General features: G+C 31.8%; 2 protein-coding genes across 4 annotated transcripts; one reads left to right on the forward strand and one right to left on the reverse strand.

Moving 5' to 3' along the window:
- The first annotated feature begins 309 nt into the window (after nt 1-309).
- Nucleotides 310-22258, forward strand: LOC130446003 (protein Malvolio-like). 3 transcript variants are annotated; one of them, XM_056781958.1, is made up of 11 exons: nt 350-547; nt 5000-5183; nt 7496-7845; nt 9719-9963; nt 11658-11866; nt 12962-13009; nt 13795-13924; nt 15512-15764; nt 16391-16666; nt 17288-17311; nt 19950-22258. In XM_056781958.1, the coding sequence occupies exons 2-11, from the start codon at nt 5001-5003 to the stop codon at nt 19966-19968; spliced, it is 1737 nt and encodes a 578-aa protein (XP_056637936.1). In that variant the 5' UTR covers nt 350-547; nt 5000; the 3' UTR covers nt 19969-22258. The 3 variants fall into 3 exon arrangements, with proteins under 3 accessions (XP_056637938.1, XP_056637937.1, XP_056637936.1); XM_056781960.1 differs by lacking the exon at nt 17288-17311 and having other exon boundaries at nt 310-547; XM_056781959.1 differs by lacking the exon at nt 17288-17311 and having other exon boundaries at nt 310-547; nt 20041-22258.
- Nucleotides 22259-23624: 1366 nt separating this feature from the next.
- Nucleotides 23625-25929, reverse strand: LOC130444894 (zinc finger protein 675-like). Its single transcript, XM_056780247.1, has 2 exons — nt 25670-25929; nt 23625-24966 (listed from the first exon to the last, which is right to left on the reverse strand). Exons 1-2 carry the CDS (start codon nt 25793-25795, stop codon nt 23770-23772), a joined length of 1323 nt encoding a protein of 440 aa, XP_056636225.1. The 5' UTR covers nt 25796-25929; the 3' UTR covers nt 23625-23769.

Genomic DNA, 25929 nt, shown 5'->3' on the forward strand with positions numbered 1-25929 from the left:
AAAATGCAAAAAATTGACGAATATAAATCTATCGGAAGACATAAACTATTCGAGATATCGTGAATAATCCCATAATGACACATTTTATTTCGCATCGTTATTTGGAAGAGTTTTTTCAATCACATAATACGAAGAAAAAACTATAAATAACTGTTTAATACGTTTTATAATTAAATTTATGAGGGTTCGACGGGAATATTTTCTTTGTGTTTCATTTACCGAAAAAATCGATTCACTCGATACTGGATTGATGTAACCACAGTGTTATTTTTGCGATTCGAATCGAATGACATTATTTCGATTCGAACCGAAATGAAAATAGTGTTCAAGTTATGACACATCATTTTACCAGTCACTACTTATATTGTCATATTGTCGGTCAACGAAGTCAACGTGACAAGTGAACTTGACCGTCAGTTTGAAATTTTTGTGTTTAAAATTTTACTTAAAATGTATTAATTGTGGATTGTTTCAACCATTATAATAATTAATCACCATTATAGCCGATATTGATAAAGTGGAACCCAAAACTTTTTAACCTTCAAAAGTGAGTTTTACATTTTTTATAACTAAAAATTCATTTTACAAAGTTTAATTCGTATAATTTATTTCATTTAAATAATATGTATCAATTTATTATTTGTTAACTATTTATTTTCATAAGCATTGACTATACTCTTAGAATTAGTTTACATCATCTTGTCACAGTGTTATTTTTAGCTTTAAATTAGAATATTGACTTCGTAGGAACAATAAACTAATTATTTCGAAAAAATTTAGTTTACTAGTCATCATATAAGACGGAAGTATCTTTCACGGCCATGTATAAGTTACATTCACTTGCATAAACTAATTATTATTGATGTATAAGATTCTAGTTCAGATGAAAATTGAATTAAAAGAATAAATGAAATTAATCAATTTTATTGTCACCATTATAAAAATCGATTTACTAGTAGTTACTACAAATTTCAAAAATAAATTCTCATGTTTTTTATTTAATTTTTTTTAGACAGCAACTAGACTTGTTTTAAAATTATATTGATATTAAACAAAATTATTTATATGTCTTCTAAGAGGGTTGTAAATTGTAAATAATTGTTTTTCAATGAAAATATATACAGTATGATCTATTTTCATCCGATTTCAACTAATTTTTTTTTAATTTAAATTATAAAATTTTACTAAATATTAGGGTTTATTGAATTTTGAAATTTTTGATATAGCAGCTATAAAATAACACCCTGTATCACTCGATGACTGTAGAAATTATGTTTTATTTGTTAATAATTATAGGAATGGACTATCAGTGAACCTAATACAAAAAAAGAGAGTTTTTATGATTCAAATTCATGAGAAAGAAAAAGCTATAAATGATAAAAAAACACCTAAATAATTTAAGTAAATTTATAACTCTATTCTGTAAATTCTAATACAACTACAAATAATTTAATTAATGAGTGCTACACATTTTTGAGATGGAAAACTTAAGAAAAAATAAATTTCTATTTTGATTCTATTTTTATTTTGATATTCGTGATGTAGGTGATCTATTGATTAATATAAATAAGCAAATTGTCAGTGCCAAATCATATTTTGATAAAGACTAAAAGTAGTCGAAACGTCCAATTTTTATTTGTCTTTCAAAAATTATGAAAAACACCGATTTTAAAAGAGACAAAACCTAAAAACAAGACGATTTAGAAACATAAACATGCTCAAGCCCATCTGTATATACGGTATCCAGTTATGGGTTACTACAAGCAAATCAAATCTAACTATTTTGGAAAGATTTCAAAGTGAAGTGATTCAAATGATAATGAACGCCCCAAATGACGTAGTTCTAAGTGAAGGAGTAAAGTGAAAAATATAGTGAACATCTCAAATAAGAAGATTGAAGCACAATAGACCAACAGACCTGCGAAAATCTCTTATGGCATTTAAATGTATTTTACTTTATTATTTAGTTGTTGACACCCCAGTAATTGACAAGAACCAAAAAAACTTTATTTTTTTTTCTTATTACATGAGAGTATATAAAATTATTAATGACTTAGTAATAACAAAATAAAATATGAGTAATAATAAATAAAAAGAAAACTTAAATTGGGTACAAGCTTTAGGCTTCAAAAATATCTATCTCCTTTGAAAAAGTATAAGCTTCTTGAGGTTCATGTGTCACTTGTTGATTTTAGGGAAAAAAACTTCAATATAATTCTCAGTAAAATTTTTTTAACCATACTGTTATATGTGTAGAAGAATGTTTGCCTTTTACCTCCCAAAAACCTTGCCAATTCAAAATCTCCCACTTTAATGTACATCAAATTTGAAATTCCTTCCTTTTGATTTTATATTTTAGTTTGCTCATTTTCACATTCAGTCTCTTCTTCGTACTCCTCCTTTTATGTCAATCTTTTCCCATTCCTCGCTATCAGAGTCTTCTTCAACTCTTGCTTGCGTTTCCTTTCTTCAGTTCTTTTTCCTCCTTTGTTCTGATTTTTCTTTTCTAATTCTTTCTTTCCATACCTTACATCATATGATGTAAAAGCAGCTTTGTTTTGTTTCTTATTTTCACATTTGATTTCTTCTGGCCAACACGGGGCCTTTTTAAATGGTGCACAATTATTTTTGAAAACATGGTTCTCGTTTGAGTTAATTCTTACGTTAAGTCCGGAACAGGCAGGCTGGGCTACATCATTTTCTTCCATTTCCCTTTTCAAGATTTTCTCTTCTTCTAATCCCTATTCTATTCTTCATTTTTTACCAAACAGTAAAAAGTTTCCTCGTCATTTCCATTCCAATCTGCTTTGTTTTCTTTAAAAGCAGGATTTTTCGAATATATAACCAAAATGTTCTTTTCGGAGCTTCTCTCCATGATTTTGTGCCATTTTCTTACATATTCCTTCCGAAGGGTCTTAAGAGGTTTAAAAACTAAAACATTTATAGGCTGGATTCACTGCTTCGATTTTTTTTCGATACCGTTCTCTAACAAAAAAGAGACAATTGAAATGTTATATGTGACACATGACCATCAATATAGGTCTCTTAATTTTCTTGTCTATCAACCGAGGAAGGAAAATTTTTGTAATATATTCGAAGAATGTTTGGCCAAACATTCAGCCACTTTCGGAACGATCATGCAACATGACTTACAAGATTTTCCTTATACTTACTTTGACAGTCCCAGTCATTGACACCGATGCCAACTTCAGATCATATGTTTTACTGATAAAAACGCATCTAAAATCATTTGATTCATACTTAAACTGTATCCTCGAACAGAATTGAATAAATCAAACACATCCAAATGGTAACGGAACTTTTTACATTTTGAAATGACTGACAGTTATCAGCTGATTTGTTTCATAGCTGGTACAGTGTTGCCAAATATCATTTTTAATTGATATTGTTGAAAATTATTAGTTGTATCAAATTTTGTGGCCCAAATCACTGGAAGCCTCAATCTGTTTATGTTGTTCAGTACATTTCTTTTTTTATAATAAAAGTTGAGATTTTTTACCACGAGTCGCCACTGTTAGAACATAAACTCAACATTGTAGTCACCGTTAAAATAAATATGAAATACGTGATTTTCAGTCTTTATTGTCTCTTATCTCCATAAAAAATAACATATGTTTCTTTGATGACAATAAATATCAAAATTTTCATAAAATATATTGCTGTTATTTAGAAAACATACAATTAGATTAATTAATATTTCAGTAACGGTTATTTCAATTACATATAATTGTTAAATATTTCATGGGTATATTTGGTTATATAAGAAGAGTTTTAAAAATAATGGATTACACAAAACAATTTTTTTCACTTTTAGATAAATCTTTATAATGGAATGAACTTTAAAACGAGCTAATTTCCAAACCTACCTTCCATTTAAAGTTTCTTTTTAATTTGAGAAATTTTCGACTCAAATCTATCCTATTTTCCAAAAATTCTTTCTTTTACCAGGTTTTGTTTTTTCAAAAATAACCGTACGAAATACAGAAGTATGAGAAGTCATTATAGATTGGAAATAAAAATTTAACATATTTAAATTGAAAATAAAACTGCTTTTATCGATTATAAATGTAAATAAACTAATTAGAATTTTTCATTTCGTAATCATGAATGCGAATTTGTTAAGACTTCAGACATACATTGGAATTTTCCCTAAAATCTTTAACATCTAAATATATGTAAACACAGATTTATTTCGTTTATTAATCATTCCAATTTGTTCCACTGAAATAGGGTGTTTGCCATTGATGATAAATAATTCGATATCGTTTTTTATTCATAAAAGTCTCAAGAAATTCATTGTATTTAAATATTTTGTCATGTAATCAGAAAAAGACGGTGCACTAATCAGCTTCGAATGACGTCACTATATAGTAACGCCGAAATCAAACTTTAATTAAATAATTTCGATTATTGCAATAACGGATGTAAGAGCTGGTTGCAAACAACACTTTTTTCTTAGTCAAATGGGGTCGTTCTTTATTGATTTCTTCGATCAAACGTTGCAATAAGTTCGCATAATACCAGCCGTCGATAGTTTTATATTTTTCAAGATATTTGATGGAAATTATCCCACGCCATGACCTTGCCTGCAGATGGAACGGTCTTTACCTTCTTTAGATCCGGCTCTCCCTTTTCAGTACATTGATTTTTTCAAATCAACTGAGAGATAAAAAGCTTCTGTGAAATTTCAAGCGCAAGTCACCCCTATTTAACTCCCCACAATGTTGGGTCGTGTTGTCAAACTCTGCCAAACAGCCTCGTGCGTGCAATCAACACTTTTTGCACTTGTTGTATAACTAAATAATTGGTTTTTACATTTTTTTCATATAAAACACTAATTTTCTTAGACCAGATTCGAACCCGGAATCTACAGTTTGAAGGTACCGAGTATTAATACTGAGCTGTCAGTGACAATAAACAGCGAGACTAAACTTAACCTATATTATACACTTGTGAATAATATGCTTCGAATTTATAGAATGCCTGGAATATCTTATGAAAGTGCCCATAATTCTGGTGGAGGAGATGCAGATTCTACCGTTAGATCTAACGCACCAATAACCTATAGTTCCGATGGACAATTCACACCCAGTGACTCCAGAACATCCTCTAATCAGACATATTTCGCAGATGAAAAAATAAAAATACCGGATATTGATGGGGTAAGTTAGCTCTTTATAAACAAAAAAAATGTAGCTCGACGAAAATTGTTTTAATTAATAAACGACTGTAGAAAAAATAATGTCTGTTTCTTGGGTACAAAAGAAACTCACAAATAACTAATTTGGAGAATACTTCGAAGACTTGAAAGAAATCTTTGCTGAAGGGTAAAGCTCGGCTAAGGAGATCCACAACAAGCTCAAAAATTGCCGTTTTTATGCCGTGAAATTCCCAGAATTTGTCCTCGATTGTTTTTAAAATAATGGGGTGGTCCGTAACTTGAGTATCACGGACCACCCTCTAGAAAATGACTCTCCTTTCTACGTCCGGGGTAAAACGGGAAAAAACTAGATTTCAACGAATCCTGAGCCCTGGAATATCGCTTCCCTTTGTAAGGATATTCAAACTGAAATCATAATTCAAGCAGATTCAGAGTAGGAATCCCTTAGGATGACTATATGCGTCTCAAAATTTGTTGATCTAGACGTTGCTTGTCTTTTAAGCTCTCCACTAAACAATTCAATAACTTATGACATAACCTCTTAAAGTTTTCACTTTATATTTTCCGTTTTGCCATTATCTGAACGCTCAAAACGCCTCGTGAGACATTCTACTTGGGTGGAACGGGAAAAATCGTGGTCATGAACGTCATTGTGTGGATTGCAGTGAACTTTTTCGTTGATGTCGCTGCTTGTCGCATTTTTTGCCCTGCAGAACGGACGTTGTTGGTTTCGGATGTTGCAGATCATCAGCCATGAAAAAATTTACAAAGTTACAAAAAGTAATTTTGTTTTTTCGAGTCAGCAGCTCGAAACATCCATTTCGTTATAATAAATTTCGTCTGACTAATCTACTTTACGTTTAGTAATTATAATAAAAATAAACCGAGATAAGCCAGGAATGTGATAACGCTGTAGTCAACATTTCTAGAGGATAAAGTTATAATTTCATTTATGTATCTATAGATTGAGAACCACGGCTCACCCCGCATTTTACAACGGAAGACATTCCTACAAGATACACAATTAATGTCTCCACTTAGAGGTATTAAGGGTTATTAAGGTCCTTTGCTTCTTTCCAGTTTATTTCTTGTTGATTCAATATTCTACTTACAATTTTATCCTACGAGTTTCTTGGTAATTTTTCGTTGTATCGATTCTTGGTCTCTTCTGATCAAAAAGCTTCTGGGAATGTGGCAAAAATGTTTAACAAGTGAGGGGAATTACCTAGAGAAAATAACAACAATCATGCTACCGGTAACATTCTTGAGCAAAAAAATCGCAATTCACTGACAAAAAAACTGAACACGAAATTGTAGTTTTCTTAGAAAAATCTTGAAGATATTGACTGACCCTTAAAAAATGTTAAATACCAGACCCATCACTATCAGCTAACCATCAAACGTCAACCGATGATAAAGCTGCCGAAACTACCATCCAGAGTCAACGAGATGTGGCCAGTGCGTTGAACATAAAGCCAGAGTCCACATGGTAGCGTCTACAGGAGTCCTAGATAGATTCGAGTAGTTCTGTATAAGAGAAAACGTGGCTTTTGTTGGAGGTTTCTGGATGGTTTAGGCGAGCACCTCAATGAGAGCAAAAACCGAGTCAGTTTGGTGTTTCCAGAGTTTACCGACGTTAACAAGAGACTAGAACTTTCATCAAAGACACAGTTCCGCAAGAACGTATCAGCACATCGTTGATAAATCGGGATCTTACTGCTTTTCAAATCCAACAAGAGCCCAGAGAAACGTTCGAGTTACTTTGGGGGGCTGTGAGCGGCTGGAAAGTCCGTAGAAAACTCAAGGCAGCTAATATTGAGCCAAAAACGCCAGTTACTGACCTCAAATCAACACCAATTTATCGAGCAGCTCGCCTAGGCGATAAGCTCTGAACCGATACAAAGAAGATATTTTAGGGGATCGCGTCGTTTCTTACTCCAGTTTCATCGGCGAAAATTTCGTTCTAACTCAGGACAATGTCCATTTCATACTAATTGTCGAAATGGCGGTTTTAGATTAGCCCGCGCGTAGCCCGAATTTAAATCCTATCGAACATTTATGGGATGAACTTAGTGAAAAACACTTATTTTTTACTATTGACCCTTTTTCATTGTTTAAGATTCCTTTTCGTTCGATATTTTTGCTTTACCAACAAACAACATAGACCACTCACCATAAAGCTAAGACTCATGACTTTGAGGTACTAAAATCAACAGAATGAAAGCTACAGATTTTTTTTACCGCGATTTTTTTGCTTAACAATGTATTTATATTCAATTTTGATTGGTTTTATTAACACGTTTTGTATTTTAGAAAAAATTCAGCTTTAAGAAATTATGGGCGTTTACTGGTCCAGGATTTCTGATGTCTATCGCATATTTAGATCCGGGTAATATAGAAAGTGATTTACGAAGTGGCACCGTTGCTCAATATAAATTATTATGGATACTTTTGAGCGCCACACTTTTGGGCTTATTAATGCAAAGGTTGTCAGCCAGATTGGGCGTGGTAACAGGCTTACATTTGGCTGAAATGTGCTACAGGCAATACAGGAAAGTACCAAGGACGATATTATGGATAATGATTGAAATAGCCATTATTGGAAGTGATATGCAAGAAGTTATAGGAACCGCTGTTGCCATATATTTACTCTCTAATCGAGTGTGAGTATATATTTTATATACAGGGTGTACCAATCATACTATAAAAACTTCGGTTATTACAGTATTTCAATCTTTGTTAACCTATACCTACCCTATACCCAAAGTTGGTTAAAACAAAGTTATTTTGTAATATTTGTTGTAAACCACAATTAATAATGAAAAAATTTAAGTTCGAAAAAGCATTCTGATTTTTAATGGAAAATTCTCAAGCCAAAATACCGACTTTTAAAAAAAACTAGAGTCGAAAATTTTTATTTATTAATTTATTTATTTATCAATGTAACAAAGAGTCTCACGTTTTATGAGGGTAATTGAAATGGAAAATTTTAATAATTAGCTAAAAATTGTACAAAATGATTCACAAAAATTCGTTTTCGAGTTTTTTTTTCGCATTTTTTGAGGGAATTTATCATAGTAATTTATATTTGTTGAAATCACGAGAAAGACAAGATTTCAATGAACAAAAACTCCACAAACTTTTTAAAAATGCCGATATTTTGGGGTGAGATTTTTGACTGAAAAATTATGATGGTGGTTTTTCGATATAAATTCAAAATAAGGTGTTTTAATTTAATTTCTTGAAAAAAAAAATAATTATTTTAAGAAGATAAAAATAAAAAACCAAAAACTTTATTAATCGAATTTTTCACATCAATTTTGAGGTCATGTGAAAAATTGTAAACCAAAAAGTTGGAGACCTTTTCATTACCTACAATTTTCTTATTAAACTTTTTTCCACAGGATTTGTTTTTTTTTGCCGAAAACCGTTTTTCACTCTTAATACCTCACCCCCTTCCACTTCCACCCTATCTCAGATCGTTCGTAAAATATTTTTCTTTCCATTTTTGCTATACCCTCTTACTCTTTCAATTGTTTCCATTCTACTACATTTTTTTTTCATTTTTTACCATTTTCAAAATTTTTAGCACTTGACTGTTTAGTCATCCGATCAGTTCGTTATTGATGTGACAACTAATGAGACAACCCTAGTCCAAACAGTCCAGGTTTTTCTACTTTATTCGAAAAATTTTGTGTTTGAACTAAAAACAAACCACGCTATTCTAGTCGTTTATTTTTTTCTGTTTCTTCCAATAAAAATGACATTGACGTTAATCTGTCAAAAAACCTCGATGATAAACCACCACCTCATTCCCACGTGGCTATACAGGTTATTGGTTACCCACATGACGTCAATATCGTTTTATTAGAATGTCTACTTAATAGTCCTGCTATGAATCCTATATAACATCTATGGGACTACCTCAAAAAGAGGATTCTAAGTCAGAGTCTCCCTGACCAACTCATAGAGGTCGCTATTTAAGACCACGATTGAATTCGGTAAACCAGCGAAACGTTGTGGCTCGATGGTGTCTGCGCGTTGCTGTTGATTCAATAATCCATATTGAAAGTCATAGAAAATCATTGAACGAAAATGATTGCGATTCGATTCCATTTTTTTTTGGTCAAATTGATTGTTTGAAGTATAAATCTCAAATAGCAACACGTTCTGAATATACGTTCACCATTAAAAATGTCAAAAATTTATGTCATATTTGACATATTTACATCGTTGTTGCCATATCTGAAATCTTGAGTAAGAACCCTCTTATACCATGATAGCCTAGTAGCCAGATTGTTTTGTATTAACTGGTGTTTTTAGAGTTTGTTTATTGGAAGTGTATTCAATAACCTCCAAGGCTGTCAGAACCGCTTGGTTTTAAAAAAAATTCATATAATTTGACAAACAGATAAATAATCAATGATCTTAACTGAACGAAAGAAAGTCTTCTGTTGGAGTATCGATACTCCACATTAAAATAAATAATCTTTCAATTACGTTGTTTATTTTAACGTTTTCTTTTTGTTTCTATAGCATACCGATATGGGGAGGAGTTTTGATAACGATAATAGACACATTTACATTTTTATTTCTTGATAAATACGGCTTAAGAAAACTCGAATCCTTCTTCGGATTGCTGATAACAATAATGGGCTTAACGTTCGGTTTCGAATACGTCACATCCAAACCAGATGCAGCGGGCGTAGTTAAAGGGATGTTCATTCCATGGTGTTCGAATTGTGACTCTAGAGCGTTACTACAAGGAGTTGGAATAATCGGTAAGATTCATAACTGTTGGGCTGAAAAAGAAAAAAATCTTGTTTAACCCACAAAAGAGCTTCTAATTAGGAGATAGTTTCTTTATCAGCGCCAAATTCTGTCCGGTGATCATCATCTTGAGGTCTGAGAACAGAAAAACGTTGTCGGGGGTTAGATCTGGTCAATACGGTGGATGCTGAAACCATTCATGCATTTTGGCAAACTTTTTGATTTTTTGCCTTTAAACATCTACTAACATTGCTCAGAATCATCACTTCGTTCTGGTGTTTGGTCGACTATGAGGTTGATTCACATGATTTTGTGGCTTCCAATGGTGACAGCTTCTTCAGGGCGTCTACTGCTGCGTGCATCGCTCTCTGTACTCTTTCCCCACGCTGATACTACCGATGGAATTGTTAAAAAAAGATATCGATGCGTGAAACAGAATCAAACATCAGAATATATGATCAAAGAAAAGTGACTGCTCGATTCCAGAACGATTTGGTCAAGGATCGATGAAGAAAAATTAAGGCATTAAATCCAGAAGACCATTAGAGTGATCACTGGATATTGTATTGTTGAAAGAAAGGGGTAACGACAGAATAATGCAAAAGGTGACCTGTATTAACCTAACCTATTATGGAGTAATTGGTCGTAGAACTTTTTGCTCCTAACCCCTGGAAACATCATGACATTTTCGTCTAAGGAACACATCACTCAATAAATCGCGTGACTAACTATAAAAAAAATACAAAAATCGATTTTATTCGTCAATTTAACCTTCTTCAAGAACAACACAATCATTCTAATGCTTCTCTAACTTCTCGATGCGCTGCTTGTAGAAGGATTTGTCTTTTGCTCTAAAAAACGCTTTAGTTTCATCACTTGCTTCTTCATTTGAGCTGAATTTCTTACCGGTGAGCACATTAGTCACTAGTGGCCAGATCTGGACTATACGGTGGATGAGGAAGCAATTCGATTGATTTAACCATCGTTACTATCGATTTTTGAATGTGTTGTCTTGGCGAAACATTGATTTTGCTTCTTCAACATATGAGGCTATTTTTTTCTTGATTTTTGTATTCAAACGATCCAACAACTCTATGTTGTATTCGATGTTAATTACCTCTCCCTTTTGGAGATGTTGATTCCAAAATACTGAAGCCATACCTTTCCCAGTTGACTGTTGTGTCTTTGGACGTGGTTCACCGGCTGCAGTCCACTCAGATGATGATCATTTTGATTAGTGTGAGTAAACGCGGCACCCATTTTCTCATGGTCAAATATTCGTGCATAATTGCCTTCTGATATCTTCATGGCTCCAACTATCTCACACAATTTCAATTTACGATTAGATATAACCAATTTGAGGACTTTTTCGATGTTTTTTGGAGTAACCAACTCAATTTGATGACTAGGACGTTCACCATCATCGCTTACATTCAGCAAACCAATAACAAATGGTTCTTTCCAATGGAGTAGAGTCCGTTAACCTAACCTAACCTATTTTGGAGCTTCACTTGAATGGCTGTCACTTTCTTCTGACTAAACGAAATTTCATGACATTTGACACATAGTCTTTTAAAAGGTGGTACTTCATAAACGTCATACAGATCTGGCAATGCCAGCGCCATCTTTGTATCAGTCACACGACTTATTAATCGATGTACTAAAAATGTCTTGAACTAATCTTATCATTGATTTATGATTTCAGGAGCGGTAATTATGCCTCACAATCTCTATCTACATTCCGCTCTTGTAAAATCGAGAGCTATCGATCGAACAAAGCCAGAAAAAATAAGAGACGCTAACATGTATTTTTTTATAGAAGCGTCAGTAGCTTTACTTATAAGTTTTATTATAAATGTGTTTGTGGTAGCCGTATTCGCCCATGGATTATTCCAAACGACCAACCAAGAAGCCGTAAGTATATTTTCAGACGTTCTAATAATTTGAATCGAAATTTTCTCCTACAACGGATACTTGGAATTCTTGCGCAAAGAAAAAATACCAAAAGGAGAAATTTTGAAGGTATAGCGATTGACCTCTACCAACGGCTTATTGAAAACCTTACTCAGAATATCTGGAGAAGGACTCAACAGGGAAAAATTGAAATGTTATTAATTTAGGACATGCCTGGGAATTAAATACCTTTGAGAAATAATTAAACTCAAAATTGAGCTGTAGAACTTGATGATTAAATCCACCATATCAGATATGGAGAAAATTACCATCAAATTGTAAACGGATAGCATCAAGACAACAGAAAGAAATGGAATAGGGCACAGAACAAAACACTCTGTAAAATTGGACGATACACCAACTCTGAAGGGAATTATCCCAAGCAGGAGATCATCCCCTAGTCGGATAGTTAAGCAGGCACCAGAGCTTATCCTTCAGGATATACTGTATGAGTATGAGAGGATAAAGTATGTAGTTGAAAAATTACTGGAATTGTATTTGAGAACTTATGATCATTGAAGGTATCAACCGAAGTGAAAACAACCTACGAGTATTGACAGGAGTCTTGTAGCGGGTATTAGACACCCAAAGACGTTAGGTTCAGTAGAAGATACAGGCTACTGAACTCCATAGCATCTGGGAGCGTATTTACAGAGAGAAAATGGTGTGTGACACCAAGAAAAGGAAATATAGATCCAATAACAACTATCGATCATTTAAAAAATTAAGAGGAATGATTCTAAGTCCACAATGCTAAATAATGGAACCTCCTGTCCTGTACTTTGAAGACCCAAGGGTCATATTTACCAAGTGATTTTCGAAGTGGTAAACTCCCAATGATTGAGGGAGGGACAGATACTCAACAAGGGTCTGATCTAATCCGACTAATTTCGTGGCAAAAATTTTATTTTAATCCCCAAATTCAAATCAACACTTCGATGTATCCGATTCAGAGTCATCATTGGTATTGTTTATAGTTAAATTACTGATTTGTCAATTTAATTATTAATTATTTTATTTTTAATTGCAAGCTAATTTGTTTTTATATTATTCCAGCATGATTTGTGTGCCAAGCATCCCGCCTTCAATGCCTCCATATTTCCGGTGAGTATTTTTTTTTCTTTTTATTAAGTTGAGTAGAATTTTTACATGGTGATACAGAAAATGAAAAATTCTCAATTTTCAATTTTGATCTGTGGTTTTTACTAGCAATTGGCGCTCAAGACTAACTGCATTTCGTTTATTACAGCAGGTATAAAACCCTAGCCACGCACATAATTGAACAGGAGACTGATCTCAAGGTTACAATGGCGTATAAATTAAGGGACTGGGTGTCATTTTAACTGATATAAATTATGTGTATTTTATATTTTAAATGTATAATGACCAATAGAAAAATATTAACTCTAGAGGGGTGTATACGTGGCGTACTCGTGCTTATTATGACGATTACAATTTTTTGAATAGTTAAATCTCAGAAACGGTGGCTCCTAGGAAAAAAATTATTGATACGTTTGTTGTGGACAATTTAATGATCTACGATTTTTGTTTGAGGTGTTTTATGATAAAACTTACCGTTTTGCTGAAAATCGCCAAAAACTCCATACACGGGACTTTCAAATTTCATTTTTAATTATATTTTAAACAACTTCACTGATTTCCAGCTTGGTGTGAATTTATGTAGCGTCCCTCTTATTTTTTGGTCTAATTTGACCGGACTATAACCTCAAAATGAACTTTATTGTTTCCTCGGTTATGAAAAATATAATTTCCAAAATATTTTTTTTTGGTTATTTTTCCTTGATAAATGTAAAAAGCATCATTCAACAATCAATTAGAAAAACTTTTTATACAGTGTGTTATATTTAATAATGAATTTTTAATTTTAGGAAAATTCCGAGTATGTAGATGCGGATCTGTATACCGGTGGTATATTCCTCGGTTGTATGTATGGAGTATTAGCAATGTACATTTGGGCAGTTGGCATCCTTGCTGCCGGTCAAAGCTCTACAATGACAGGTTTGATTATATTTATGCTAAAATAAAATTTTAGATTTTGTTCCTCACATATTTCCCAAAAAAAATATTCCTTTATTCACGTATTTTGGTACAGTAGCCACTTCTGATTTATTTATTTCAACATTCAAGTTTTTGAAGAAATTAATTTGTTATCGATTTCCCACTCCATTCGAGAAATTTATTAAAACCTCGAAATGTATTCTAAATCGTCCTCTACGTATCTACTCATTAAATCGAAATAAATTTTAGTAAATTCGTAGTGATTTTATTCTTTATATTCGCTGGTGAGTTTTCACTTTTTTTATCCTTTTGCTCACAAAAATGGGTGGATTCCCAGGTGTTGGAGTGAGTTGAATTGGTTGGATCTTGTAGAACTGCGAAAAACAAATAAAAAGAGGAATGAAACTGGGACACAGATGAGAATTATTAAAGAAGGAACGAGTAGGTAGAACAGATTTGAATAAATAGTAGCTTATTCTCCAACATATAAAAAACTGAATTTATATTTTTTTTAAATTTAACCAAATAGGAATCTTTTTTATTCTATTCATTCTGTTCCCTAAATCAATAGAAAATATGAATTAATATAAAAACTATTATAAAAAAATTCCTGGATTTCCTTTTTTTTTCAAGCAAATTTTGTATGATAGGTTTTATGTAAATTCGTATTTTCTATTCATTTGGAGAACAGAAAAAATTCCTACTGTCCTACCTACTCGTTCCTACTTTAATAATTTTCATCCGTGTTTCCGTTTCATTCCTCTTTTTATTTGTTTTTCGCAGTTCTACAAGATTCAACCAATTCAACTCACTCCAACATATGGGAATCCAGTTGAGGGCTGCAACCACCCATTTTTTTGAGCAAAATGATAAACAAACAAGTGAAAACTTACCAGCGAATATAAAGAATAAAATCACCACGAATTTACTAAAATTTATTTCGATTTAAAGTGTAGATAGATAGATAGACGATTTAAAATACATTCCAAGGTTAGGTACTGTACCGCATTATGTGAATAAAAGGATATTCAAAATGTTTGAAGAAATACATAACAAACCGAATGGCATGTTACAAACCAAGACTTCAGAGAGACACAGTTTCGTTAACCATTAGCAGTTTTTTTATATTTCATATAAAACCAAACCGGGGAAAATTATTACTTGGACATCTGAATTGAGCTAATAATCTACCGTTTTGAAAATACTACTTGTTCGAAGATATAGTTAATCACTTACTAATCGCGAATATGTTGTTTTGGTTGTCTACCTCGGAGGAAGATAATAAAATTGCACATATTTAGTAGAAATCCAACAACTACTATCTAGCGGAAACCAAGTAAAGCTCCTGAGCTTTCTAACGATATACGGCGAAAATTACGAAATGGGCGACATCTGTTGATTCTTTTTTCAAACTTTAATAGAAGTGAACAACAAAACAAGAATACAAACTAGTTTTATTGTTTTGTAAACAATAGAAAATGTTATTTGAAATGATAGCCATCTAGATCAATATATACATAGATTTATCTAAATCGGTTAATTGTTTGTAAAACACCCCGTATTTCATGAAATCTATATTTATTTTAGGTACATACGCCGGTCAATTTGTTATGGAAGGATTTTTGAATCTACAATGGGCTAAATGGAAGAGGGTGTTGTTTACTCGTACCATAGCAATAATACCAACATTCTGTTTAGCTTTTTTTAGCAATATTAACGATTTGACGAGTATGAACGATATTTTAAACGCAATTATGAGCCTTCAATTGCCGTTTGCTACAATTCCAACCATAGCTTTCACTAGCAACCCGCAAATAATGGGAAAATTTGTAAACGGAATGTAAGTAACTCTCCCGCTTCTAAAGTTATTAAACTATAACTGTAACTACCCCCTATAAACAGAATTTTCTGTAGTATAAAGCGTTTCTTGAGCATTTTACTCTAAATTTGAGTCTGTAGCACCCTTAATGTAGTCTTTAATGATGATTTAACCTCGCGCAGAAGTATATCTTCATAATAGAAGACAACAATCAATTTAAAGACTTTCCGATGATTCAATAATAATCTTGTTTTTCCAATATCCATGCTCATGTCGCATAGGAGGAAGTTTTAAAGCGAAGATATTAAAGTAGGGACAAAAACCTGGTAGATTTGTCTGCTAACCTAACCTAAGGGGTCATCTAGAAATTACTCCTCACGAATTTCATGATTTTTTGTCCATGTCACAGCTGGTCGCATTTGTGAGACACCCACCCATTCTCTGGTGTGATATTTTGCAAATAACATTTACAAAGAATATTTGAGCGGGGTCTGTCTGAAGGCCTATGTCCTCAACGGCCTCTAGGCCGCCAACAATTAAGAAAGAAATTGAGTTTTTTGATCCACGAATAAATATTAGATGATTAAATTTTCGTCATTTTGTAACTAGAAATATGATTTTCACAATTAATTTCTTTCTTTTTCCAGTGGAAACAAAGTGGCATCCATTTTACTGAGCATCGTGGTAATAGGAATAAATACTTACTTTGTAATAAGCTCTGTAGATAAAATGGAATTGAATGGATTTCTACTTTTTTTAGTGATAACAGTCGGTATTGTTTATTTAATAGTCTGTTGTTATTTGGTGTTACATATGACCATATCGATGGGTAATACGAGCTTATTACGATTCAGTTTTGTCAACAAGTACATAATGGGTCCGGTAGATGCCACTTTAGATATCAGTCCTACTTGTTATACGAGGTAATAATTTATATTTACTTTCAATATCGCATGGGTTTAATAAAAAATTGCTATGGGATTTACAATGCTATACGTTTTAAATTATATCATTAATGCATGGCAAACTAGCTAATTATAACTAAACCGTTGGTACCGGTATCGATAAACCTTTAATTTTCGTTCATCGTATGTTTTTAACTTGTGATTATATTTATACAGTTATGAAAACACCACCGAATAATGGATAATAGTATATTTCACAACAGGTGTATAATAATGGATATTATTCACGAGGATGAGTGAATAATAGCCATAATAACGCAAATATGTAGTGTATGGTTACCTTAAAGGATAACGGTGTACGTTGTATGTCTACTCCGGTGATTAATGTGCATTAATACTACCCCCTAATCAGGAATACAGAGTGCAAAATGAGCGTAGCTGATCCAAATTTAACATAGAGTTTAAACCAATCAAATTCGACTAAAAATTTTTACTTTCAATGTCCGATTACTGAGACTTATTAATAAACTAATATGTTGCGTGTTGTAGTTTTTTTGTATGTAAATAACATTTTATAACAAGTGAATATTAAATTTTTTCGAATGTTTCCTCTAATTCAATCAAAATTTCTACTTTCAGGCAAAACTCTGATGCTTGTGAAGAGTAAGTGGTTAATACCACTAGCTTTGTATCTATTCAAATACTCGCCTTGTCATCTAGATATAAAACACCCGGCCGTTCGCATAGCGAATTTTGAAAAATTTATTTTTCAAAATTCATTAAATATATTTTTAAATTTTTATAATAATAATTATCCGAACAAATTAATCTTTTAAAATGTTCTGAAATTATTGTGGTTGTTAATGTATTGTGTTTGATATTATCAAAATTGAAAAAAAATAAGTATAGTATAATCAAATTAGCTTTAAAAAAATATCATTTTCAAAAGAAAATTAATATGTGAAAGCCACATCCTTTTTTTGTTCAGTACCAAAAATTAAGGTCATATCTTTTGACTGAATTTTTTACATCAATGTCTAAAGAGTTTTAATATTTTTTTTCTTTTATTTTGCGACAAAAACTAATGCTCAGATGTATAGGAGAAAATGTAAAACCGGCTAATTTTACGTTTTTCTATTTTTGCAATAAAAAATTCTTATTCCTCCCCTTTTCTTAAGACTTAGTCTACTATTCAACCTCTTGAAAAGTAGATGTCCATCGAACGCGAACATGATGCGCTGTAGACGTTCATAAATGTCAAAAACACACCCTGAATTTAAAGCTGCACAGAATGAAAGCGAACGGGACTGTAGTTCGCGAGTAAACATAACCTTATACCGATGCACAGAATGACCACTAAACTGACGGTGGTTCGCTAGTAAACATAACCTTAAACCGATGCACCGAATGACCACTAAACTGACGGTGGTTCGCTAGTAAACATAACCTTAAACCGATGCACCGAATGTACGCAAACATAACCTTATTTTGATCCACTTTTAGGCCTCTAACGTGATCTAGATTTACTGTTGAACCTAGAAAAAATTATCTAGAAGTTGTATTAGATCAAATAACACGATCTAGATTAGATATAAAACATAATCTAAATATTCGAAAATACTTAGAGTTACAATCGATGGAGAAACTTTATTCAATCATCTAAATGTACATAAATTAATAAGTTGTGCACAATAATCAAATTAAAGGAGATTTCTGGAACCACGTCTAAATCCAGAAACTGGAAAAAATCGTCAGGGGCCAGATCTGGCGAATACGTGTATGGTCGAACATTTCAAAGTACCGAACACCGAAATGTGAGCAGGTGCGTTGTTCTGATGTAAAAGCGCTTTGTTTCTCTTCAAATACAATGACTTTTTTGCTATTTATCCTTTCACCTTTTTAAAAAATGATGCACTCTCCTATTATTGTTGTCCCTTTTTGAAAAATGGTCAATCCCATAATTATCCCGAAAACTCCAGAGTTAATTTTTTAGGTAAAGAAATGTATTTCTTTGTTAGCATAAGTAGTAGCTGCCGGGTGATCACTAATTGTTATTATTTCAAATTTTTGGTCAATCATCTTAATTTGCTTTTATTATATATTAATAGATCTAGTAATAATTGGTGTCGTTTAATAATGTTTGTTAAAAATCTTGAAATAACGTCATAAGAGCTTTTGAACTATTTACAATCAAATGGCGATCACTTTTAATTTATTAAAACTTACTAATTAACCTCAATTTTTCACTGAAAAAACTAATCAAAAATCTGCACCAACTAAAGAAGCAAAAATAATAAACTTTACAAAAAGCTACTCACAAGAGGCAAGTTTTCGACAACTTCTCGACCTCGACTGAATCCTTTCTGCCACTCCAATATTTGCATTCGTACACTCCAATGATTCCAGAACCCTAATATCAATTAGAAACACAAACTTTTTTTCCATAGATAAATATTTCGCCCTCTAATCAAGTATACACTATTTGAAATAAGGCGCCCAAATTTCACACAACGAACATCAATTTTTTACTGAAAAAACTAATCAACAATCTGTACCAACTAAAGAAGCAAAATTATAAACATTATAAAAAGTTTTGCAATATATTTCTGGAGAAGACTTGCTTTCTATTATCATATAATTTCCTGAAAAATGGTTAAAAATAACTGTTTCAATAAAATATTGGTCTATAAATAATAAAATTTTTATTTCTACGTTCATGTTATAAACACAACTTTATTGAACTATATTTACTGGAAAAAATGGTTCTTCTTCTCATCTGTCGTGATCACAGACAAACATAAATATTCAAATAAGTCAAGAATTAACAAAGAATAGCGGATTTTATTTTATTATTAATCATATAGAATATAGAAAAAGCATTTTTTTTTAAACTGTCCATATGATAACAATTTATAAACACAAACGTAAATGCATCAAACATACGCGCTCACGACTACTACGATTTTGATAATGCAGTTCTAGAAATGCCAGTCAAAATTTTTGTTTTTGTGAACGTAGAAAAAATATTGTTTGTAACTTGGGCAACAAGTGTTTATTGCATTAGACGTGTTATTAAACTCGGTCTCGTTGGACAAATTTTGCATAAATAGTTATTATTATTATTCGAGTATTTTTTCAAATAACTTATTTTCATTATTTTTTCTTTTTAATGTTTATTAAACATCTTAAAATAAATTAGTTTTGAAAAACGACATTAATTATTACTGGCTTTAGTCTAATAAAACCTTTTTTAACATCTCTAGAAATACTAACACTCCATTTCGTTTGTTTCCATTTTCAGCCTTCTTCGAGGTGCTTAGCTTTTTACTGATTAACCTACTGGAAACTAATTTGAATTAGTATCATAGTTCTATTTTTCAACATTTTTTAAGGGTTAATTTGGATCTACCTGACGACAAGTACAATTTTTAACGAAAAATTTTAAAAATAGGTATTATTCGAAATTGCCATATCGAATCTAAATACTGGGTCAGCGTAATAGCAACATGCCAGGTAAAAAAATAAATTAAATGTAAATAGGTAAGATATTTATTTTCAAATTTTATAAAATTCCACCAAAAATATTCAAAAAAAATATATAACTATTGTAAAAAAAAATTATTGAAAAACGAAAACATAACCAAACAAAACAAAATAAAAAAGTACAAGACACTAATAAGACCAGTAATTATTTATGTGATGGAAACAACAGTAATAAACAAATAAAAAGAAGGAGAAGAACTGAGAGAAGCATATAACAGGTCCAAATATAACGCAGGAGGGAAAAAGGAGAGCAAAGATAAACAAAGAAATAGGGAAAGAGCTGGTGAAGGAAAATATTGTGAGATACATAAAAGCACAAATGCTCATCTGGGCCGGGCACATAAGGAGAAGAAAACCAACTGATGTGATTAAAAGAATAATGCAATGGACCCCATCGTGGTCAAGGGGGCCGAGAGAGACTTGAAAAAACGAAATAGGAGGACACTTGATATAGAGAACTGGAGGGCAAAATGCCTGAACCGAAAGGAATTGAAAATAGTAACAAAAGCAGATAAGACTAACGATAAACTATAAAGAAAACAAAAATGGAAAACGAGAAGTAATCCACCTCAAAAAAGGATTTTAAAGCGCTAAAATCGATAGCCATAATCCAAAGTATTGAAAGGTTTGATGATGATGATGATGATGATTTATTTTTCAAATTTTGAAATATTTATTCTGGTTTCATTAATATTTATAAATAACACACATAAACGCTCACGTGACATCTCCGGACAAACTACAAGGATTAATGCTAAAGGTCCTCATCCTGATTCGCGCGTAGACTCCTTCCTCTCCCTCTAGTTCTAAAACAGATTCCGGGTGATCTTTATAATCTATTTTTATGAATGAGAGAGTAATAAAATGACGAAGCATTCGTAATCCAAAGACGTATCACTTCTTTTAGTGGACATTTAAAATATTGGACTGAATATTTGAAGTTTTCCCGATTGGTTCAACTTAACTAACTGCCAGCGCCAATCTTTCCATATTTTCGTTAGTTGTTACAGATAAAAGTCGTCCAAATCGCGGCCCGTTTTTAACAATTTCTCATACGGTTTCTACTATGTTGAACGATTTGGTAGCGGCGAATTCGGAAATTGTTGTCGGTAAACATAGTTTCAAAATTCGCATGAACTTGCATCGGTTATTCATTTTGAGAACGCGTCTACTCGACGAGCACAGAAACAACTGTCAAAACACGGACATGTTCGTTCTAATATTTTTCTACAGCGTTGCCTGACTTATGCCGACCTCGATAATTGATTCCATATGGTAATGGTTAAGACAATTCGTATCATGAACGATCCGTCAACCTTACACGGGGCTCTTGTGCCATGTAAACTGTTTACCTTCGATATCTGAAGACGATGTTTGGGTTTCGAAACGATTGTGTTCAGAACGCCATCTATACTATATAATTAAACATATTCATACACTATCAAATCGTTAAATAATGACTCGCCCCATGTAAGGTTAATTATGTAGAAGAAAATATTTATTATAATTGTATAAAATATATTTGCTCAAAACCTAAGATTTAAGAAAGAAATAAAAGTGTAAAAATGGCATCTTTTTCTCACTTGTTACATTATTATCTATTTATTAAGTTTGTTCTTGGTAGCTGCACTGGCAGAACTAGTTCAGTGTACACTAAAGCGTTATTTGTAGTAGAACCAGCGCTAGTGTCCTTCTTGCACCGGGTCTAGAGTCAGTACAATAAGTGTAATCTGGAAACGGTGGCTCTACATCTTCAGTCATGAGAAAAATTTAAAATATCAAAAAGCATGAATCACATTAAAAACCTCAAATACAACAAATGCTCCATTACTCTCTGCACTATATCGTTCTTTATATTCGATCGAACTAATTCTATACACTCATGAACTGTCCTGCACTGGTACAGTTAGAGTGTAGCTACCAAGAGCAAACCTATTGTGTTTCGAATAAAACATAAGATGTTTATGAATTATATATACTGCCGAGGTACATAAGTTGAAAAGATGTCATTTGTAAAGACAACAAATCAATTTGTTACCAATGACTATAAATAAATCATAAAAATGATTGAATTTGAAATTTCCTATTTGAATAAATCCAGTAGCTCCCGTTTCCTACTTCAATTTCTAAATTAAATTCATGTTGTCATTTCGTAATAAAAATAATAATACAATACGAGGGTTAACTGAAAAGTCTCTGATCTTAACATGAAAATGTTGTAGCATGCCGTACGGCTCGTTAAGTTTTTCTTCAAATAATTTGAATACTCTTTTAACGTATTGTGTCTCAGTAGTCACTTGAATTTTAGCTATAATATTCAAGTTTTTGAAAAAATTTATTTGTTATTGATTTCCCACTCCATTCGAAAATAATAAAGACTAAGCAGTAATTTATTCCCAAATTTTTTAGCAGGAAAATATTGTTATGAACAAGTCAAAGATATAGGCCGTGAGACCAGTCCTGTCAGTTTGATTAACGATTTTCATGATTTTTTCTTTACATTATTCAAGCACTGCCATCTATTCGATAATGTCCAAACTTGTGTTATATATCTACTATACAGTGAGAAATTAATAGATTTACGAATGTGCTTTTGACATTCTAGCATAGAGGGCGTACCTAAGTTAATTCCTGTAAACTCCATCCTTATTTCAAACTATGATTTATAGGCATGCATGCAGTTTTCTAATCGGGGTTACGGTTTTCCAGAAAATTCAGTTTTGTGGTTTAATTCCTCCGGAAAATGTTAAAGTAGCCCCTGTCATGTCCGCAACCCGTTATACGTCTCGCATAGAAAAAATTATTATTTTATAATGAATCATCTTCTCTTTGACTTATTGTATGTTTTTACAATTTTATCGCCGTATACCGAGCGATGCCCATAGAGATATTAAAGATGTAATATCTCTATGGCGATGCCGGTAACTATAAATAATCTTCCCCATGTAATTCGACAACCAGTTCTAATATGGTGTATCATTAGTTGCTTACTCTTAAGAGTGAACCTAAAAATATTTATTGTGTATATATATGTATATATATATATATATATATATATATATATATATATATATATTCTAATTTAGTATATCCCAAAACCTCTAGCTAGTCAAATCAGTACTGCGAAGTATTTCAAAAACTACGTATCATGTATTTTCCTATTTCCGAAAATCACATCAGCTTTAGAGTTTGAGTAATGGTTTTCGTGAAAATCCGACTTTTATGACTTTTCCTCCCTTAATGATTTTTTTTTCGGTGAAACTCATAGCTTTTGTGAGATTTTCATACCAAAATACCCCCTGTGCGAGCGAAATCGGAGGCCGAGAAAGACTTTGAGAAACGAAATAGAGGACATAAGAGCCCTTAATGTAGAGAACTGAAGGACAAAATGCGGGGAATCTAAAGGAATAGAAAATAATAACAAAAGCAGATAAGACAAATAATGAGCTATAAAGAAAACGAGGAGTAATCTGCTTTTTATTTCTTTTCTCTAATACAAACTTTTGAGACGTTGAGTTTTAAAAAAATTTTTTTGAGCACCTTTGTACATATAAAAAATAAATAAGCAAAACATTACTCTATTTTAATGCATCCACATCAGTTATTTCGTTAATGTTATGTTTTTTCATTAAATGCAACTTCCTATAATAATTATCCAAAAACTTTTTATCACAATGGTGACATTTAAAAGGTTTGACACCGGAGTGAGTGGAAATATGCTTTTGAAGTTTATTATTGAAAGCGAATGCTTTTGAACACAATGGACAACTAAATTTTTTTTCTGGTTTAACTATATTTATTGTACCAACGTCGTGTATGATTTTCATGTGTTTTTTCAAACTGTAACTATTTTTATATTCTTTACTTTCGCAAATATTGCATTTAAACAGTTTCTCATTACTGTGCGATTTTAAATGTTTTGTTAATTCTGATTTATCGAAGAATTTTTTTTCGCAAATGTAACAAGAAAATTCTCTAACTCCCAAATGTCTTTTAATATGATTAGCTAAGCTAGAATTTATGGGAAATCTTTTATCGCAATGTCTACAAACATATTTCCAATCTTTAGGATCCAGATGCATGCAAATTTTATGCGTTCTCAAAATACTGGCAGTGTTAAAACTTTTGTCGCACAAATTACATTTATACTCTCTTCTATTTAAATGTATTTTGCTGTGGTGATACAAATCACCAGAACAAACGAAACTTTTTCCACAATACGAACACACAAAAGGCTTCTCATTATTGTGATTCCTTTTATGGACCAATAAACTATGGGAATTTGTATATTTTGCATCGCAGAGGTCGCACTTATATGGTTTTTCAAAAGTATGCTTTGCACGAATATGAGCCGAATGGTGTTGTCTTCTGTTGAAAGTTTTTCCGCAATACTCGCAAGTCAAAGGTATTTTTAATTTCTTGTATCTTTTCTTTATGTTCAATTTGGATTCTTCATCACTGGAGTAATTGCCTTCATCAAAATATTCATTTTTAACAATAAGATTTTCATCTTTTGGTACATCATCTAATACTGATGTAATTTCTTCCTGTGGGTCTGTTTTCTTGTGTACTTTTGTAATATGTGATAACAACCACCTCTTTTGCGAAAAGTATTTATTGCATTTATCACAGTGAAATTTTTCAGTTTTTTGTACAATGAGCTTTTTCTTTTCATTTCGTAGATCTTCACTTTTTATGCAAACTTGAATAAAATTGTAAGCCAAATTCAGATTTTTAATGCAATTTTCACATATGCAAATATCTTCCTTCCAAACCTGCAAATAATATTCAAAATAAAATACATAGAACAAAAAAAATTATTAGATAATTATCACATCACTCAATAAATTGTGTGACTAACTAAAAAAAAACACTGTTTTGTCAAAAATCAATTTTATTCATCAATGTAATCTCCTTCAAGGGTAATAGAATCATTCCAAAGCTTCTCTAATTATCATTATGTTATGCAAGTATGAATTACCCAATATAAATAATATAAATATTGTTTGGTACACTATGTTTCTCTGATGCAAATAATGAATGTTTTATTAATAATTTCATTGAGATGTTTGCTCAATGTAGTTTTTGCAGAAAGTTCAAATGAGTTTTTTAACAGTAAAGCCGGTTGTGTATATCATACTGTTATTGTTAATTTTATATAATGTGATATAAAGAAACTTAATTGTTCATTCATATATGAAGTTAAACACAATTATATATTTCACGACTTGTTCAGGTATATTTTTAATAGGGTTGTCAATTAATACTTTGATAAAAGCTGAAATTCAGTAAAAATTAAAATGTTTCAACAAACTACTATCGATAAATCCAAGGTGGATAAAAGAATATTTTTAATGGTAATATGGACATCGTATATTTAGGTGTAAATATTAAAAGTATATTTTATTCAATAAAGCTCCAAAAACACACAGATACATCTATAAATTTTGAAACTAGATAAGATATTAATATACACACCTGATTCGGCACACACAATGACAATTTGTGTATGAATTTAACATCGCTTTCGTCAGATTCAATAATATTTGTTAAATTTGAATTTTTTTCTACACATATATAACAAAAATCTTCCAATTCGGACATCTACAAATTTGTAAATAAAAAAATGTTATCTTCTAATTCTAGTTATGTTGTTTACTTTTTATCTACTGGAAGTTTAGCTTAGACTAATTCGCTACAAGTCAAGATTTTACCTCATTGGAACCTTATTTTCCTGT

This window comes from Diorhabda sublineata, chromosome 6, assembly GCF_026230105.1.
Source record: "Diorhabda sublineata isolate icDioSubl1.1 chromosome 6, icDioSubl1.1, whole genome shotgun sequence".
Taxonomy (NCBI): domain Eukaryota; kingdom Metazoa; phylum Arthropoda; class Insecta; order Coleoptera; family Chrysomelidae; genus Diorhabda; species Diorhabda sublineata.

Excerpts from the sequence above, each read along its gene's own strand:
- LOC130446003 (XM_056781958.1), top strand. The coding sequence starts at position 5,001 with ATGCCTGGAATATCTTATGAAAGTGCCCATAATTCTGGTGGAGGAGAT. Across the intron at positions 9,964-11,657 it reads ACAAGGAGTTGGAATAATCG|GAGCGGTAATTATGCCTCAC; the intron begins GTAAGATTCATA and ends TTATGATTTCAG. Across the intron at positions 15,765-16,390 it reads GGAAAATTTGTAAACGGAAT|TGGAAACAAAGTGGCATCCA; the intron begins GTAAGTAACTCT and ends TTCTTTTTCCAG.
- LOC130444894 (XM_056780247.1), bottom strand. The coding sequence starts at position 25,795 with ATGTCCGAATTGGAAGATTTTTGTTATATATGTGTAGAAAAAAATTCA. Across the intron at positions 24,967-25,669 it reads CATTGTGTGTGCCGAATCAG|GTTTGGAAGGAAGATATTTG; the intron begins GTGTGTATATTA and ends TATTATTTGCAG.